General features: G+C 44.0%; 1 protein-coding gene and 1 pseudogene across 2 annotated transcripts; both read right to left on the bottom strand.

Moving 5' to 3' along the window:
* Positions 1-9,309: 9,309 nt before the first annotated feature.
* On the bottom strand, positions 9,310-11,199 carry LOC125589984 (annotated as a pseudogene).
* A 231-nt stretch (positions 11,200-11,430) lies between these two features.
* Positions 11,431-14,151, bottom strand: LOC106415991 (secretory carrier-associated membrane protein 1). 2 transcript variants are annotated; one of them, XM_013856814.3, is made up of 12 exons: positions 13,959-14,150; positions 13,320-13,400; positions 13,186-13,248; positions 13,053-13,086; positions 12,839-12,961; positions 12,688-12,750; positions 12,516-12,609; positions 12,277-12,322; positions 12,107-12,174; positions 11,971-12,019; positions 11,832-11,897; positions 11,431-11,705 (listed from the first exon to the last, which is right to left on the bottom strand). In XM_013856814.3, exons 1-12 carry the CDS (start codon positions 14,010-14,012, stop codon positions 11,619-11,621), a joined length of 828 nt encoding a protein of 275 aa, XP_013712268.1. In that variant the 5' UTR covers positions 14,013-14,150; the 3' UTR covers positions 11,431-11,618. The 2 variants fall into 2 exon arrangements, with proteins under 2 accessions (XP_013712268.1, XP_048618708.1); XM_048762751.1 differs by having other exon boundaries at positions 12,107-12,322; positions 13,959-14,151.
* Positions 14,152-18,944: the final 4,793 nt, after the last annotated feature.

Genomic DNA, 18,944 nt, shown 5'->3' with positions numbered 1-18,944 from the left:
TGCAAGAGCAAAAATTATACAGGTTCAATACTATTCATGATCCCACCCAAAATTTAATTAAAAATTCTTATGAACGCCAACGGACATGCTCTTACAAACATGAGATTTTGAGAGAGAGAGAAAGAGAGAGCATTCAATGGGTGAAAGCTGTAAAGCAATTGGACGGTGGTCAGTTTTGATCCCTATATTCATTGCTTCATTCCTTCATTTCATGTGGCTTTCTTATTCTTCTATTAACTTTTCTTACCAAACTCTTTTGCTTCAGTATTCAGTTTAGGACAAGCAAGACCATAATGCTTATGTCATCCATCTCGAAATCTTTAATAGAATATTAGTCAGAAAAGAGCTGAATAACAACAATAAGGGTCTCTAGAGTACTAGGCAAACAAGCTACATACAATTGCAAGTAGCTTGATTCGTTTTTTTTTTCCGTAGATAATTTTATTAAAAAGGAAACGGGCCAAACCCATGGCCGAAGCCCAAGTGCAAGCGTACTGAAACAAAAGCCCATAATACAAACCGGACAATTACAACGAACAGGCCGAAGCCAAAAGGGAAAGCACGGCCCAACCGGCCCAATACACAAACGCGGGCAGATCGCCCTAGTCGCGCCGAATCGAGACGGCCACCGACACCATTTTTCGGCGGAGCTCCTAACCTGCAGAGCCTCCACACCTCCGTAGTTGTTCTCCGCAGCCAAGTCTTCACGCCGGAGAGTTCATCAACCACGTGAGATCATCTCCGACTTTGCACCACCAAACACTTTGGACAGGCGGCGGAGAAACACCACACTTTTGCCCTTAGCTTCGCCGGAACTCAAAACATGCAGAGCTCCCGACTAGAAGCACAGCTATCATCGAAGCTTTTCCTTCTTCTACTCGGAGAGAGTATACCGATGTCAACGATTCCTCATCCGATTGAGATCCAAGATCCAATTATACCCACTTAACCGCGAGCCAAACAGCTCACACACATAAAGGAACCAAAGTCCAAAGTAACGGACCACCACAGCCGGCGACGTAAGGAAGAACATACCTTCATATCCCGGAAACTTGACCGACGACGGCGGAGCTGTCGAAGCCTCCACCCCTCGGAAATAAAACCGGCGTCGACAGATCTGTGCAAGCCTCTGTCTCCTGGGAACCGAATCACAACTGACCATACGACAGGCCCACCACACCCACTCCTATAACACCCCGATCCAGCCGACTAGGCCGCGGTCGAAGCCTTACGTCGCTCGGTCCACTTCCTGGCCGAACCTCTTAATTTTCGCCCTTTAATTATAATATCGCCTAAAGGCGAGGGCTAACTTAGATCTTAGCTAAAGACTTTCCTAGTCCTTTATAGCCTAGATCCTTTCAGCAGATACGCAGCGGATTATTCTCTAATTAACCATTGGTCTAAAACCAATCTAACACTTGTCTGGTCGAATCACCTTAGCTTTGGTCATTTTACTCAACTACCAATTAGCTTAAAGGTCAATCCCAAAACCAAACCAAGTCATACGATTCTGAGGTTCCATTCACCTAAACCATTCTATCTAGATCTACATAAGTAAATGCTAGATCATACCTTTGCCACATCTACGGAGCTTATTAGCTCATTGGTCCTCCATTGACTCGAATTGCTCTTGCTTGACAGCTGGACCACGATCACTCAATGATCTTACTTAAGGTCCTTATCTTCACTCCTGCACCAAACAGCTCCCCTAGGTACTTAGTCATTCAACCAACCATCCCCACAGACATAAGTAACCTTTGAGAAGTCTTTGAAAGGATAAGGATATACATTTGGCCTTTCTTGGCTCATGCACAATCCGAAATCCTTTTGCCTTATAGGCAATAGTACCAAGTCCATCTTCTGGACTGACAAAGCTCATTAGATCCTAAGTCAATCAACCAACCATCCTCACATGACTTGGAACTGATGAGTCATCATCTGGCCTGACCGGCCTTGGGACTTAACCCAGACAACAGATATGATTTGTTCATACCAACCGATGCATTCATTAATCAGGTTAAGACCGACACCTTGAACCATCATTCAGAGGTCAGGTCGTCCATACTCAACCATGATCAGATCTTACACGGCCTTCTTTGAACAATCACACTTAGGCTCAATACTTATGGTCTACGACACATAGTACTAGCCATATACTTCGTCATGACTCTTAGCCAATCTCGAAGTTATCAACACCAAGGTTGATATCTAGAAGCATCACATCAATACTCTTACTCCAGCAACGTGACTATCCATACTAGTGCTCGGCCATCGAAACATCGTCATGAAACATGATCCGACCACTAGACTTGATAAGCCATCGTCTACTTAGCAGGTATTGACATAACCGGCCTTCCATTGCCATCATGTGGGTCTACTCCCTACAGAAGGCATATGGCGCCTATCCCACTCACCAACCCGAAGTTGATTGTAAGATATCCCACTTAGCCTTTGCGGCTAGAACCATCCATTAACTATGGATTATGGTTCATACATCAATCATGTTGTACGGATTGCACTAGCCCTTAAGGCCTTCGCTATTTCCCTACACTCATGTATTGACCTAACTGACAACCCATTGCCATCATGTGGTCCATGCCCAACATAATGCATGTGGTGTCCATTTAACCATCGAATCACTCGTACCCTTTTCGGTCCTGATCCGTTCGTACCCTTTCGGTCACGACCCGTTCACATCCCATGGATCATGATACGTTCGTACCTCTTGGATCACAACACGTTCGTACCTCTTGGATCACGACACGTTCGTACCTCTTGGATCTCGACACGTTCGTACCTCTTGGATCACGACATGATCGCAAATCTTGGATCACGATACATTGTAACCTTAGGATCACGATGCACCCTTTGGTCATTGGTACCCTTTGGTCCTCGTACCCTTTGATACTTGTAACCCTTGGTATCTCGTACCTTTTTGGTTACTTGCATCCTTTGGTATCTCACAACCTTTGGTAACTCATGACCCTTGGCAACACGCAACCTTTGGAGACTAGTACCCTTTTGATCCAACCTCTCGGCTATGGTTAGCGATCAACGTAACCAACCATGACACTAGGGTCTATGACGTGGTAACATGGTTAACTATCACGTTCCATATATATATATATATATCATATAGACATAATAATATAAAGAAACAGAGATAGAACCACTCACAACTGCTATAGCCCTTACCGATCGGTCAGTTCATCTCTCGGCTAACCGCCCTTGGACCCTTGGTCCTTTGCGCCTATATCCCTCCAGGAATAGGTCTTCCTCTTGGCCTCAGTGACTTATAAAAGCCACGGCCTCATATGGCTAAAGCCATACTCACCATGAACCGGATCGTGCCTTATGGCTTGGATCCCGGATTCTGCCCTTCCGGCTTGGATCCTCGGTTCTCATTGGGGGATCCCTTTGTTTAGGACGTGTGTCCTTTGTCTCAGACAGAATGAGACTGAATAAGACTGAATAAGACTGAATAAGACTGAATGAATTTATCCCTGGACGTCCTCCCTTTATATAGAAAACCAAAGGGCATGTGCGAAGGAACACATCCCTTCCAAGCATCCTTTCGGAACAGATCTTGGCCATCGATTACAATCAACGGTCCAGATTGCACCTGTTGGATCTTGGAGGTTTCCAGATACATCTAGGCACGTCCAACAACATCTAGGCATGTCAAACCCAAGCCCAAACTGATATCCCAAGCCCATGGCCCGACCACAAGAGCCCACCGGCCCGTAGCCACCTTGGGTCGACCATATGGCCCGACCATAGTCCGGACCTGGCCCAACTGCCTAAGACCCGAACACTCAGTCCAGCTGAGTGGAGCTGACTCCCAGCTGACCCAGCTGAGTGAGCTAGTAGCTCAGCTAGTTGAGCTGACATAACTTGGACCGAGCTAGACTGCACTGGATCGAGCTTTGTTCAGCTGATCGAGCTACTTGTCTACATCGTCCAGCTATTGTACAACTCTCCCAACTTGTTCTCTTCATCCTATTCAATCCGTCTAAGTCCTTTGATCCATTTATTGACATAGACCCATGATCCATTCTGATCATTTCACTCATCCTACCTTGTTCACGATCAATTCTCTTGATCTGAACAAATGCAGTCTGGTTTCTGTCGAAACGTCTAGGTCCTATGTCAAGATCCCGGGACGGGGATGCGACAAGTCTCCCCCACTTGAGATGGATTCGTCCTCGAATCTAGTGGTGGTTATACCTTGTCTCATGACAAAATGTCCCAACTGAACTTAGTCTTGTTTTGAACATAACAACTTGATTCTTTAAGAACCAAATGAACTCTCCAATGATCGAATCTCTTTGACCATTGATGTACCAGTCAAGTCCTCAAGAACTCGTTCCAATCTTTAGGCTGCTCGTCCTATAACGAGTCCTACCAGATTGTTATGATTCTTTTGTCCTTCATGGACAATAAGGCTCATGACCTCAGCCACAATGTATTGGATCATCCCCTTAGTCAGCCACAACCTTTTCAGGCTTGGCCACATTGCGATCTTAGTCCCTTCAGACTAAAAACGCCTCAGACTTGACTTCTGTCCTTCACTGGACTTTGTCATAATTCGATCCTGGTCCATTTACGGACGTGATCGTATTCCGGTCCTGGTCCACTCAAGGACTCGACCGTTTCACCCCGACCATAGGTCCATCTCCGAATAGGTCGTGGCCTGATCCTTGTCCTTTACTGGACTTGATCATTCTCAACCTTAGGTCAAACTCCGACTTGGTTGTACTGCGACCATGGTCCTCTCTCGGACACGGTCAACTTCGGCTCTGCCATCTCGGCGGGAGCCGACAGAAACGGACTCTAGGACAGCGGAGCTGTCCCTGGCTCTAGTTCAATCATAAATGGATCTGACCTATCAGGGGGGACACCCTGTAGCGACTGGAACACATCTGGGAACTTCGACACCAACGAATCCTCTGAAAGGTCTTTCAGACAGACAGAACTGCCCGGCTCTGTAGTTGTAATTGTAGCCAAAAAGGACTGACAACCCTGTTCCAGCATCCGAATCGCTCGAACTGCTGAAACCACTACTTTCTCTTGAGCCGGACACAGACATTGGTACTGGATCGGATGAAGCCCAGTCTCCAATTGCCACGACCTTTATGGCAATCGAGAGTGGCCCGATACTTTCCCAACCAGTCCATACCTAGGATCACTTCGTGATTCTTTAGGTGGACACAGACAGATTCACAGGGAATACCTTTCCCTGAATTGACACTGGGATATTTGACACGAGACCTAGTGAGTTCATGGCTTGCCCTCCGGCTGCCCTCACTATCCCAAAATTATCTCCAGCGTCCAGACAGAACAGACCCTTTCCGACCAGTTCCCGGACTCACAAAACCTATGTGTAGCCCCTGTGTCGGAAAGTACGTGGGTTTTTACACCACCAATCATGAGGGTTCCTATCAGAGACCCCCATCAGAATCCCCTAGACATTCTAGGTTCCAGACCAAGCATTACAACTTGAATGTAAAAAGATAAATTTAGAGATTGCCAGAGATCGAATCAAAAGATCCGGAAGCTCCGTCGTCTCGTGACAGTCCATACACCCTCGGTGTTGTGGTTGGTTTGCCTTGGGACGCCTCTCCTGAATCTCCACGGCCCTTCCCCTGACTTCCTTGCAGCTTGGGACAATCCGATTGGAAATGTCCTTGCTGGCCACAATGGAAACAGGTCATCTGGCCGCGTCTACCAGTCTGGTTCGGTCGAGGACAGTTCTGAACCCCATGGTCCATGCTGCCACAACGAACACAAGCCCCCTTGGCCTTCCAGCACTCACCGGTATGGTTCCGTCCATATTTGGAACACGCAGGTTGGCAACCAGAGGTCTCACCTCCGTCCACCTGGTCCCATTTTCTCTTTTTATCCTTTGTCTTGCCCGATGGGCCAGACTGTGGCTTAGCCTTAAGCTTAGCTTCTTCAGCCAAGTTAGACTCCAACAAAGCCACCCGTTCCACTTCCAGTGGGTACCTAGATGAGTAGGATTTCGGTTTAATCACACATTTGGAAAACGTCCCATACCATTCTCCAAAGCGTATTACTTTTGCGAATGCTGACACCATTCACAAGAGCAATAAAAATATACCTCAATCCCCATCATACTAAGATACTTAACATCATGTTCTTTCATTGATTGAAACGAACATCTTGAGTTTCCTCATTCTTTCTTGGACGGATTCAGATTGGAATTAATTCATTCCATCCAACTAGATCTAAGGAAACCTACCTTGACCGATACCGAGTCCTAGCTGATCCATCTGATCACAAGTCCACTCGTATACTGGTCATGTAGTGTCTCCTTTGAGTCAGATTTAATATTGCATATGCTTTACTTATTATGAACGGCTATCAAGGGATAACATTTAACTTCAGTAGAGTGCTGCACGTTTATTTCAACCTAAGACACTCTCTGGTCCATGTTACTTCCCTTTTTCAGGTCACCCATAAAAAGTCTTACATTGCTTCCATCCCTTCCAACCCGTCTATTACTTCTAAATAACTAGATCAACCAACCTTTCTGTTTTTAGGATCTTGCCCTTTGAGAGTTCATCTTGGCTAAGGTGGCTCATCTTGGAACTACTCCGTTCAGAAGCATGATACCTCTTACCTCAGTTCCCTCTTGGCTCACCCCAACTAAGGTTTCATAGTCATCATAGTTTTCAGAAATAATTTCGGTTTGGAACTCAACATCTTTGAGCGCTGTCCTACACAGGATCAAGCATGCTCTGATACCAACTTATAACACCCCGATCCAGCCGACTAGGCCGCGGTCGAAGCCTTACGTCGCTCGGTCCACTTCCTGGCCGAACCTCTTAATTTTCGCCCTTTAATTATAATATCGCCTAAAGGCGAGGGCTAACTTAGATCTTAGCTAAAGACTTTCCTAGTCCTTTATAGCCTAGATCCTTTCAGCAGATACGCAGCGGATTATTCTCTAATTAACCATTGGTCTAAAACCAATCTAACACTTGTCTGGTCGAATCACCTTAGCTTTGGTCATTTTACTCAACTACCAATTAGCTTAAAGGTCAATCCCAAAACCAAACCAAGTCATACGATTCTGAGGTTCCATTCACCTAAACCATTCTATCTAGATCTACATAAGTAAATGCTAGATCATACCTTTGCCACATCTACGGAGCTTATTAGCTCATCGGTCCTCCATTGACTCGAATTGCTCTTGCTTGACAGCTGGACCACGATCACTCAATGATCTTACTTAAGGTCCTTATCTTCACTCCTGCACCAAACAGCTCCCCTAGGTACTTAGTCATTCAACCAACCATCCCCACAGACATAAGTAACCTTTGAGAAGTCTTTGAAAGGATAAGGATATACATTTGGCCTTTCTTGGCTCATGCACAATCCGAAATCCTTTTGCCTTATAGGCAATAGTACCAAGTCCATCTTCTGGACTGACAAAGCTCATTAGATCCTAAGTCAATCAACCAACCATCCTCACATGACTTGGAACTGATGAGTCATCATCTGGCCTGACCGGCCTTGGGACTTAACCCAGACAACAGATATGATTTGTTCATACCAACCGATGCATTCATTAATCAGGTTAAGACCGACACCTTGAACCATCATTCAGAGGTCAGGTCGTCCATACTCAACCATGATCAGATCTTACACGGCCTTCTTTGAACAATCACACTTAGGCTCAATACTTATGGTCTACGACACATAGTACTAGCCATATACTTCGTCATGACTCTTAGCCAATCTCGAAGTTATCAACACCAAGGTTGATATCTAGAAGCATCACATCAATACTCTTACTCCAGCAACGTGACTATCCATACTAGTGCTCGGCCATCGAAACATCGTCATGAAACATGATCCGACCACTAGACTTGATAAGCCATCGTCTACTTAGCAGGTATTGACATAACCGGCCTTCCATTGCCATCATGTGGGTCTACTCCCTACAGAAGGCATATGGCGCCTATCCCACTCACCAACCCGAAGTTGATTGTAAGATATCCCACTTAGCCTTTGCGGCTAGAACCATCCATTAACTATGGATTATGGTTCATACATCAATCATGTTGTACGGATTGCACTAGCCCTTAAGGCCTTCGCTATTTCCCTACACTCATGTATTGACCTAACTGACAACCCATTGCCATCATGTGGTCCATGCCCAACATAATGCATGTGGTGTCCATTTAACCATCGAATCACTCGTACCCTTTTCGGTCCTGATCCGTTCGTACCCTTTCGGTCACGACCCGTTCACATCCCATGGATCATGATACGTTCGTACCTCTTGGATCACAACACGTTCGTACCTCTTGGATCACGACACGTTCGTACCTCTTGGATCTCGACACGTTCGTACCTCTTGGATCACGACATGATCGCAAATCTTGGATCACGATACATTGTAACCTTAGGATCACGATGCACCCTTTGGTCATTGGTACCCTTTGGTCCTCGTACCCTTTGATACTTGTAACCCTTGGTATCTCGTACCTTTTTGGTTACTTGCATCCTTTGGTATCTCACAACCTTTGGTAACTCATGACCCTTGGCAACACGCAACCTTTGGAGACTAGTACCCTTTTGATCCAACCTCTCGGCTATGGTTAGCGATCAACGTAACCAACCATGACACTAGGGTCTATGACGTGGTAACATGGTTAACTATCACGTTCCATATATATATATATATATCATATAGACATAATAATATAAAGAAACAGAGATAGAACCACTCACAACTGCTATAGCCCTTACCGATCGGTCAGTTCATCTCTCGGCTAACCGCCCTTGGACCCTTGGTCCTTTGCGCCTATATCCCTCCAGGAATAGGTCTTCCTCTTGGCCTCAGTGACTTATAAAAGCCACGGCCTCATATGGCTAAAGCCATACTCACCATGAACCGGATCGTGCCTTATGGCTTGGATCCCGGATTCTGCCCTTCCGGCTTGGATCCTCGGTTCTCATTGGGGGATCCCTTTGTTTAGGACGTGTGTCCTTTGTCTCAGACAGAATGAGACTGAATAAGACTGAATAAGACTGAATAAGACTGAATGAATTTATCCCTGGACGTCCTCCCTTTATATAGAAAACCAAAGGGCATGTGCGAAGGAACACATCCCTTCCAAGCATCCTTTCGGAACAGATCTTGGCCATCGATTACAATCAACGGTCCAGATTGCACCTGTTGGATCTTGGAGGTTTCCAGATACATCTAGGCACGTCCAACAACATCTAGGCATGTCAAACCCAAGCCCAAACTGATATCCCAAGCCCATGGCCCGACCACAAGAGCCCACCGGCCCGTAGCCACCTTGGGTCGACCATATGGCCCGACCATAGTCCGGACCTGGCCCAACTGCCTAAGACCCGAACACTCAGTCCAGCTGAGTGGAGCTGACTCCCAGCTGACCCAGCTGAGTGAGCTAGTAGCTCAGCTAGTTGAGCTGACATAACTTGGACCGAGCTAGACTGCACTGGATCGAGCTTTGTTCAGCTGATCGAGCTACTTGTCTACATCGTCCAGCTATTGTACAACTCTCCCAACTTGTTCTCTTCATCCTATTCAATCCGTCTAAGTCCTTTGATCCATTTATTGACATAGACCCATGATCCATTCTGATCATTTCACTCATCCTACCTTGTTCACGATCAATTCTCTTGATCTGAACAAATGCAGTCTGGTTTCTGTCGAAACGTCTAGGTCCTATGTCAAGATCCCGGGACGGGGATGCGACAACTCCTCTTGCGACCGCGTCTTCCCTCCAGCGGTAGAGACCACCAGAGCTTAGACAAGGCGGGGGGAAATCTTCACGCTAAAGCTAGGAGGGTTCTTGGTGACGCAAGAAACTTGAAGGAGGAGCTTGATTCGTTAAAACAAACAAATTTGAATTAAAAAAAAAAAAAAACAGAAAACAAGATGAGGAAGTCAAGAAGACGTTGGACTTGGTTGGTTCATAAATCATCGCTCATTAGTGGTACGACTTGAGCACGGCGCCACAGAAGTGACAGACGATGGCCTTCCAAGCTTTGCGGTAAAACGGGACCCCACAGAATCTAGCAGAGGTTTTCATCTCAGCCACCACTGCTCCCCTCCGCATCTTGAGCATAAACCGGCGGCCGGCTTCCTCCCCCGGACCTGCTTCCTCTGGTCTACAAGGAAACAGAAGATGGCCATCCTATTCTTCTTCTCTTTTTCCTCTCTCTCTCTCCACAGATATTTAGATGAATAAATGTTTGTGTGTTATCTTCAAGTTGAAGGGGAAGGGTAAGTGTCTTAAATAGAGCTAGGCATGGGCGTTCGGGTCTTCGGGTCGGGTTCGGACCACTTTCTTTCGGATCCGAGTTTTTTCGGGTCCTAAATATTTAGACCGAATAGGTACTTAGAAATTTTCGGTTCGGTTCTTCTCGGATCCGGGTCGGTTCGGATCTATAATTAAAATATCCATAAAATATCCGTAATTTTTCGGATCCAGGTCCGGGTCGGGTTCGGATATTAGGATCTGAAAATGACATGATATACCCAATTCCATCAACTTTAGTTGAATATTTGTCATATATATCTAAAATTTTACAAAACAACTTAAATAAAACTATTAATAATTAAAATAAAACATTTAAAAACTCTAAATATTACATTTTAAGGCTTTATATTACTTAATAAATGTTAAAAAATAATAACAAATGTTGTTAACAAAAGATATTTCAACTAAATCATAAAATAATATATATAAAATAGAACACAAAAACATCATAGTTTTAGATATACATGTTTTTAAGTCGGGTACAAATCGGTTCTTATCGGGTCGGGTCTATTCGGATCGGTTCTTTTCGGGTCTGGGTCTATTCGAGTCGGGTTTTTTTTCGGTTCCGGTTCTTTCGGGTAAAAAATATTTATACCCAAAAAGTACTTGTAAATTTTCGGTTCGGTTCCGGGTCGGATATTCTTGGGTCGGTTCCGGTTCGGGTCTTCGGGTCTAGATTAAAATGCCCAGGGCTAAATTGAGCATTTTTGCGAGTCTACTCAACCACTTGGACTCCATCGCTTCCTGTCACATACAAATACACTTGTCTCGCTGACTCTTTTTTATTTCCCACATTTCAAAACTTGCATTGAATAATTTATAATCAACACTTGTGCAACATTATCATCTATTCGTCATCTCCTTCTCTGCTTACCACACTCTTAATCTCAACTGCCTGACTGTTTAACACAACACCAGAGACAGAGAAAGCCCATGTCCCTCATTACCTATACGGCTATACCCATTGACTTTTCTCATTTTCTCATTTATTATTTTGCACCGAAATGATATGATAACTTTATCGTTGTACGGTTACCTACCCATTGGAGGATATATCCAAACATTGCGTATTTATGAAATCAGAATTTTGGGGTTCTTTAAATAAAGTAATCAGAATACGGTTAAAAAAGAAATCAAAAGTTTTGGTTACATTTTAGTTCGGATTTTCAAATCCATTAAAATACAAAAGCCAATAAACCCCGCTTAGTTAAATAAAGTTAAAAAAAAGATTGAAAAAGGAAAGGATCTGTTTGTATGTTATCTTCAGGGTTAAGACTCAAAGGTGTGTGGTCAGAGAGCTGCCATCATTGCTCGTCTTGTTGCCTCCTGCTTCATCTCTGCTGCTTTACCGCTCCCCCTGAAGTACATGTACACTTGCTGTTCCCACGATACAAACAACTTTAGTTACTTCTTCCTTCCTTATTTTGTTTTTGCATTTTACTTATCCAAAAAGAAAAAAACCAAACATAATTAATTGATTGATTTGGGAGGGATGGAGGGAACCTGAATAACCCAGATGCTCACGAGTGACTCCAGGCAGAAGAATCCAAACCCAATGAAATAGAATATCTGCCACCGAAACTCAAAAGTAGTCAACCACATCAGTTTTAAAGATATTGGCAATCTAATGCTTTCAACTTACCCCAACCAATATATTCCCGCTCAACACGTCAATCGCCGGCAATATTCCCCTGCATAACACAACCAATCATAGTTCCACTTCAGCTTACTGTTACCTCTTTCTTTCCTGTGTGTTTAGAAACTAATTAGCTACTTACGTCAGCGATTTCCCCTTGAAGATGATTGGAGGAGCCACCGCGGCGAATACACAAAACCCTATGTGAAACTGCATTTTCATTTCAAGTCTTTTTACTAACATTTCCCCTTCCTCCTTTGGATGTGTCAGAACTAACCAAGAAAATATCACTAAATCGAATGAAAAACTCACCAGATAAGTGAAGAAAAACCACCCAAATTTCAGAGCACTATCAGTCCTGCACACAACCAATGCAAGTTTTTAAAGGTTGCTATCCATTACCATTTACTCTTTACTAACGTGCTATCTGGTTGTTGTTTTTTCTCTCTTTTCTCTTTGTAAATGAAGGAACACACACACACACAGCAGCAGCAGATAGAGTACAGCATCCTAAAAGAATAATCTTAAGTGGCATGGATACGCCATGTTACCTCATGGCACGATATAGAGGTCGATACCACATAACATATGCTCCAGGAACCCCCGATATGAAATAGATAATAGCTAGAAACCATATCGTTGGACCTACACCCAAAAGAAAAACGAGTCAGCATCATACAAGCTCAATCTGCTTGGGAACTTTTCAACTTTTCCAAGACTAACCTTCTCCCTTAATCCACGCGGTGGTGACTGCTACAATGTTCCATAACAGGCACACCACAAGACCTGCCAACAGGTAGAAAATATATTTTTACTACGAATTCAAGGAAAAAAAAACACCTCTTTCGCAATGGCAGATGATGAGAACACATACCCAGCAACGATGTGAATGCAACATATTGGATTCTCTGCAGATGGATGGGTATCTCATTAGAGATGTCATGGTGGATGAGAGGGAATAAAGGTGGCCAGTTTTTGTCTTCTATCACAATCCCGGCTACCAAAAAGAAGACGACAACATGAGCGTTTCACGTGGAACAAAATGTCAGGTTCCTGAAAAGATAGATAAAACTGACAAATGATGATACCCTGTGCTATAGCATCCTCTTTCCGCTTAAGTTCCTGTAACACAAAAGAAGATTTAAAAAAGCCGTTACTTGAAACCATTCTGGGCAAGGTTTACAGAATAGATAAATCCAAATCCAATCACTGGTTGATTACCTGCTCCCGTCTCTTCAATTCAGTTTCTTTGGCCTGGAGTTCCTTCTCCTTAGCTTTCAGATCCTACGAGTTTAGTTCGTCTCAGGGATAATTGTGAGCATATATATAATCTGGAAGTAGAAAATACATAATACCTTCCCAGAGTCTAGAGGGATATCAATTGTGGCACCACCACGGTCATACTGTGACGTTGCAGCAGGAACAGTTGAAGGATTCTGAAATTCGAATACAAGAAAAGAGAGAGAGGGTGAAGAAGATATATAACTTAATAGGAAAACGAAGGGAGATGTATGAATATGGTTACAAGACAAGGAAAACTGAAAAAGAAAAAAAGAGAATCACGCACGCAACTGAGTAAAGAAGATTCTCTTCCACATTATAAGATCAATTCTTAACCAAATTCTACCTCACACAAAACGCATTGAACAAGAAGATATATATTTTTTTTTTTTTTTGTTAATGATAGGATTAGCAGCAAGCAAAACCATATGAAGATCCGAACCAACACAGTAGAAAAGAAGTATGCATCAATAAAACACAATCGATTGACTATGTAATGTTCCGGATTCCTTCCTTGTGCAATAAACCCCCAAAATTGGATCCCAGAAATTGGAGTAATCACTAACATTACGATTCCGATCAAAGATGGTGTACTTACACTTGTATCTAAGAAATCAAAGATGATACAATGTAGATCTAACATTGCGATTCCACACGACTAAAACTTTTTAGTATCCCTATAGATAGATGAGGAGACAGAATCACCAATTTACCGCAAAAGGATTAACCTCGCCGTCGTTAAAGGAAGGAGACTCGTAGCGAGACATTGCACCACCCTACTCAGCAGATCCAATCTACAGAGACGATTTGGAAGAAGCAGAAGAAGAGAGGGTAAAAGCATTTCCTTCTTAGTTTCTGACGTGTTTGGCGGGTCGGTGAGAGGATCCCGAACCGGTTTACTAAACCATATATAACCAACGTTACTGCAAAAACAAATATATAATGTCCAAAAAAAAACAAATGTATATATAAATAAAAGATGGAAGTTACTAAAATAATACAAATTAATTATGTTATTACTAGAACTAGGGCTTGTCCCGAGCTACGTGTAGCATCCCCATCCCGCAGTCTGGACTGGATTAGTCCAATGTCGGACTGATCAGATGGGATAGACATGTTGGACATGCCATCTGGATAGTACTGGTCAGGTTAAGATGATATTATCTGTCCGAACATAGCAGTCAAGCTTGTCGGACTAAGCTGGAACGATTAAGACGAGGCAGCTGGACTTGTCATCTGAGATCAGTTAGTCAATATGTGGACTGACTGGTATACATTATGACGAGAACATATACTGAGCTGATCATGAACTGATTAGCTAAGGAGAATGGTGGGATCAGTTACTGGAACGGTTACAAAGTAGTTAACAGAACAGTTACACGACGGTTCCAGGTAGTTAATGGACAGCTTAACTGACTGGGACGGTTTATGAACAATTGAGTTCTAGAACCGCTAAGGCAGTTAAAGAGCAGTTGGAACTGCTGGGAGTTACTGGGAAACCGTCAAAGACGGTTACGGACTGATAAGAAACTGTCCGAGAGCGGTTACTGATGGGTTTGGGGTGCATAAGCAGTTATGGGACGGTTATGGACAGTTAAGGCCGAGAAGTAACCGCCCAAACTCCCTTTTAATGAAAAATCCCGCGGAACAGAAAAGGGGATCTCGTTTTTACACGGGTCTGGACAGAAAACACAGAGAAAGGGAGAGAAAAAGAGAGAAATGCCGAGAGGGAGAGATCAGATCGGAACCTGAAGAGAGATGGCCGGAAGTCCTATTCGCCTAGGAGATTGTGGCCGTAATGATGTTCTGGTTCATGTCTGGTTCTGATGCGAGTTCTCGACAGATCAAGACTGATAGGTGGTTGATCGGCGGTTATTACTGCATGGGATCGAGGCGGAGTGAACGACAACGGTAGTTGGTGCAGTCTGCGGTCTTATCGATCATTAACGCATACTGTGTACTGGATCGAGTGGGATTGATGGGTAGACAGGCGGTTGATGAACTGATCGGTGGGTTGGTGTGTCTGTGGGTGGTTCTGAACGCACATTGGAGCGCGAGTGTGTTCTAGATGCGATGGCTTACGTTATCGGTCTGTTCTGGTGATCTGTTGGAAGGATCGGATGCATAAATCTGATCATGGATACTGAGCGTGGGACGGTCAGATCCTAGGAAGGATGCGGAACTGATGTGAACGGTTTGAGTGGTTGATGGATGCGATCAGGTCTGGTGATGTACGGGACATGATAGACTGATGAGCAGGATGGCCGTGAGGAGTACTGACTGGATAGTGACTGTAGAGCTGAGTATGTGCTGACTGATCTGGGAGTGATCAATGACTGGTTCTGAGACGCTGAGCATGGCTAGCGTACTGATTCTTTTGGATGGCTGGTTGGAGACCAAGCCGTCTCTCTTTGTTCTTGGTCATGTGGGGATGGTTGGCTGAGTGACTAAGGAACAAGGGGATTCGGTTAAGTATTTGACCGAGCTGACTGGATAATGGAACGAAAGGAGAGCAGTGTTGGATCTTACGGATGGATGAGTGGCCAAGCCAAGTTCGAATTAACACCAAGGCAGTAAGGTATATGTTTAATTATACTGCAATTAATAGTGATTTGCTAGGATGCTGGTTAGGCTTAGCGAACACTGGATACTGAACTGAACCTCATTGAGGAAAAACTGGAATAAAATCCTAAGTTAGGGAAAAACCGGGTAAGGACCATGTTCGGTCGGGGAAAGCGAACTGGGGTCGTACTGGCGGTAAGGAAAACCGGGCCAGGGCCTTTCAAGTGTTATCAGAGCGATTACGGTTCTAGGACAAAGTTTAAAGGATGATACAAGATTTGTCTAGACCGGACGCGGAAAATGCTAAGGGTGAGCATTGGAGAACTGACGAGAGACTTGATCTTGGGAGTGATCAACTCGGACTTACACTTTGTATGGGCAAATGTAAGTTAGAAGTCTATCTGGAAAGAAAGCAGAGATAAGATCATTGATGAATGAATGGATTGGTGGAATGAAGTCTGAGTTAAGATTATTTGGAGAATGATCGGATTGCTTAAGGTGTTCTGGATTACTCAAGAGGGTTAACCAAGAAATTTTCCTAAGTGTTGGAATCAACATAGAGGTTTACTGAAGTCAATGGATCCGGATTCTGAAGTGAAGAAACGAGAAAGATTGACGGAGAGTTTACTGAAGCTTAAGAAAGGTAAGCCGTCTAGAGTTAGGATTGAATCAAGTGGCTCAAGAAAGCCAAGGATGTTTCGGAAAAAGTCTAAGTAAGACACAAAAACTGTCAAGGAAAATGATGTCGGATATGGAGCCAAGGAGCTGATGAGTTTAACTCTGTATGGACGTCTTGTCCATAACTGAATTTGGAAAGAAGACTTCAGCGGAAAGGTTCAAGGCAGGATAGCCGAGTGGATGAGCTGAATGTTGTGAACGGAAACAGAGTTGGACATGTGGTCCGAGGATTGAGATGGAATCTCAATGAACTGGCTAAGACGATGGATGGATTGCTAAGAGATAACCTGAAAGAGTCAGAGAATCGGAAAACTGAATTGGACAAGTCGTCCATGGAAGAGCCTAAGGACTAATGGCTAAGGCACTGATGCAGGAATGTGAAGTACATAGGCTTACATTCGAATGGAACGTCTGTTGAGAATGCTTAGACGGTTTCTAAGATTTCCAAGGTAACAGACAACCTGGTCCGGGAAACTGGAACTGGAAGTTTCATAAAAAGATTTTTGAAAAAAATCTGAGTAAGACAGACACATAGGAAGTGGCAATTGTAAGCAAGTCTGGATATAGAGAACTGGACAATGGAATTGTCAAGGTTGACTAAGCTTGATCGTCTTGGTAGGTTTGTGCGGTCTGAGAGTTGAGATTATCGGAACAAGAGATTGGAAGTCAGGTGTACTTGCCAAAGACTTGTTAGGTGATCAAAAAACTACTCGGAGGTACAAGATGCCATAGATGATGAGTTGTGGTCAGAGTTTCAAAAGTAGTAAATGATCGGTTCCTATCATGAGCGTCTAGATCAGACAAGGTACTTAGGGGCTGTGACGCTTGCTAAGGCTTGCTGGATTTTGGATGACGGCTCGATGATTTGGGACGATCATTTGAGTTTAGAATATTAATTCCTTTCATGCGAGAGTCTATATCAGTCTAGGTGCTTATGGCTGAGATGCTCATTAAGACTTAACTGGATAGTAAAATGACTGCTCGGTGACTTGGAATGATAATGCTAGACCAGACTAAGTGTCAGATTAAATGGACAAGTGGGAATGCTGAAACATTAGTGTTAGTGTTGATGATATGTCCTTAGGAACTGAGTGGGTTTGCTAAGGCATAACTGTACTGATACTGTCTGTTCTGGCGTCTATGGAAACCGAGAGTTTCCAAGACGTGACTGTCTATCATCGCGTGTTCTATCCTGACGTCTGTGGGAAAACAGAGTTGCCAAGACGTAACTGTTATCTCGTCGGTGGGAACTAGATTAGTTCGCCATCGCATGTCTGTACTCTAGTCTGCGGAAACCCAATCTGATGTCTGTGGGAGATGTACCTTCCAAGACATAACTGTACTGTTACTGGAACTCAAGGAGTTCACTACTGTTGGTTTCCGATCGCGATGAAAGCATGGGTGGGAACTAGTGAGAGTTTGCCATCACATGTCTGTAGGACGTCCGTCTGTTTGGTAGGGCTTGTATGTACTGATGTCTTTGGGAACTGTTGAATCGTCCAAGACATAACTATGACTGAGTCAATGGGAACAAGATGAGTTTGTCATTATGGATTGTGAACCGGGAAGGACTGGGAGTCCGAAAAGAAGACTGTGGAAGGGATCAAGTGTAGAATCCGGTAAGAAATGTCTGTAAGGATCAAGAATGATCTGGAGGTGTCAATAAAGATCAGTAAAGATATGAGAAAAGCTGATGTCGATCATAAGTGGTCGGGGACTGGTTAGGATCAGGGAGTGATCCGAGGGAACAACTGTAAGGATCAAGATGAGATCCATGCGTTCTGAAAAGATTAAGTTCATAGTATTCAGAGTTAGGCCATGCTAAAGAACACTAGAGTGCGGGAATCAAACAGTCAAGTCAGGACGGACATGGACTCCTTTGAACTGAGTCCTAGAAGGACTAAGGTTGGGTTAGTGAATGATTGTGACCGGTTAAGGAAAAGACTGGAAAAACTTAACTAAGGTATTGAGTACTTCGAGAATTGAGGTAAACTGGTCAACACTGTTGGGAGTTATGTTCTCACCAAAGTGTGTGTCCAAAGATCAGGAGATTGCTCAGAAGTAAGTTTGTGAACTGAACTGAGTCTGCTGAGACTAAGTATGTGAGAAGGCACTGGATCAAGGAACTCGATAGCTGAGACCGTACCTGATGCGTGTGATTGTGATCAGGAAGTCTAGAACAAAGAAACAGTCGAGTGACCGAAAGCCTGAGAATTGAGTTAAGGCATGAATGCCGTGTGTTGGGATTCATTCCTAGTGAGGGAGACTGTTCTGATTGGATAGAACAAAGTTTTATTAACTGCTGAATTCGAGGACGAATTCATTCCAAGTGGGGGAGACTTGTAGCATCCCCATCCCGCAGTCTGGACTGGATCAGTCCAAGGCCGGACTGATCAGATGGGACAGACATGTTGGACACGTCATCTGGATAGTACTGGTCAGGTTAAGACGATATTGTC

This window comes from Brassica napus, chromosome C7 (assembly GCF_020379485.1).
Source record: "Brassica napus cultivar Da-Ae chromosome C7, Da-Ae, whole genome shotgun sequence".
Lineage (NCBI taxonomy): Eukaryota > Viridiplantae > Streptophyta > Magnoliopsida > Brassicales > Brassicaceae > Brassica > Brassica napus.
This window is presented reverse-complemented; position numbering and strand designations above follow the sequence as displayed.

Excerpts from the sequence above, each read along its gene's own strand:
- LOC106415991 (XM_048762751.1), bottom strand. The coding sequence starts at position 14,012 with ATGTCTCGCTACGAGTCTCCTTCCTTTAACGACGGCGAGGTTAATCCT. Across the intron at positions 13,249-13,319 it reads TCCCTCTAGACTCTGGGAAG|GATCTGAAAGCTAAGGAGAA; the intron begins GTATTATGTATT and ends CTAAACTCGTAG. Across the intron at positions 12,020-12,106 it reads TTCAAGGGGAAATCGCTGAC|GGGAATATTGCCGGCGATTG; the intron begins GTAAGTAGCTAA and ends TGTGTTATGCAG.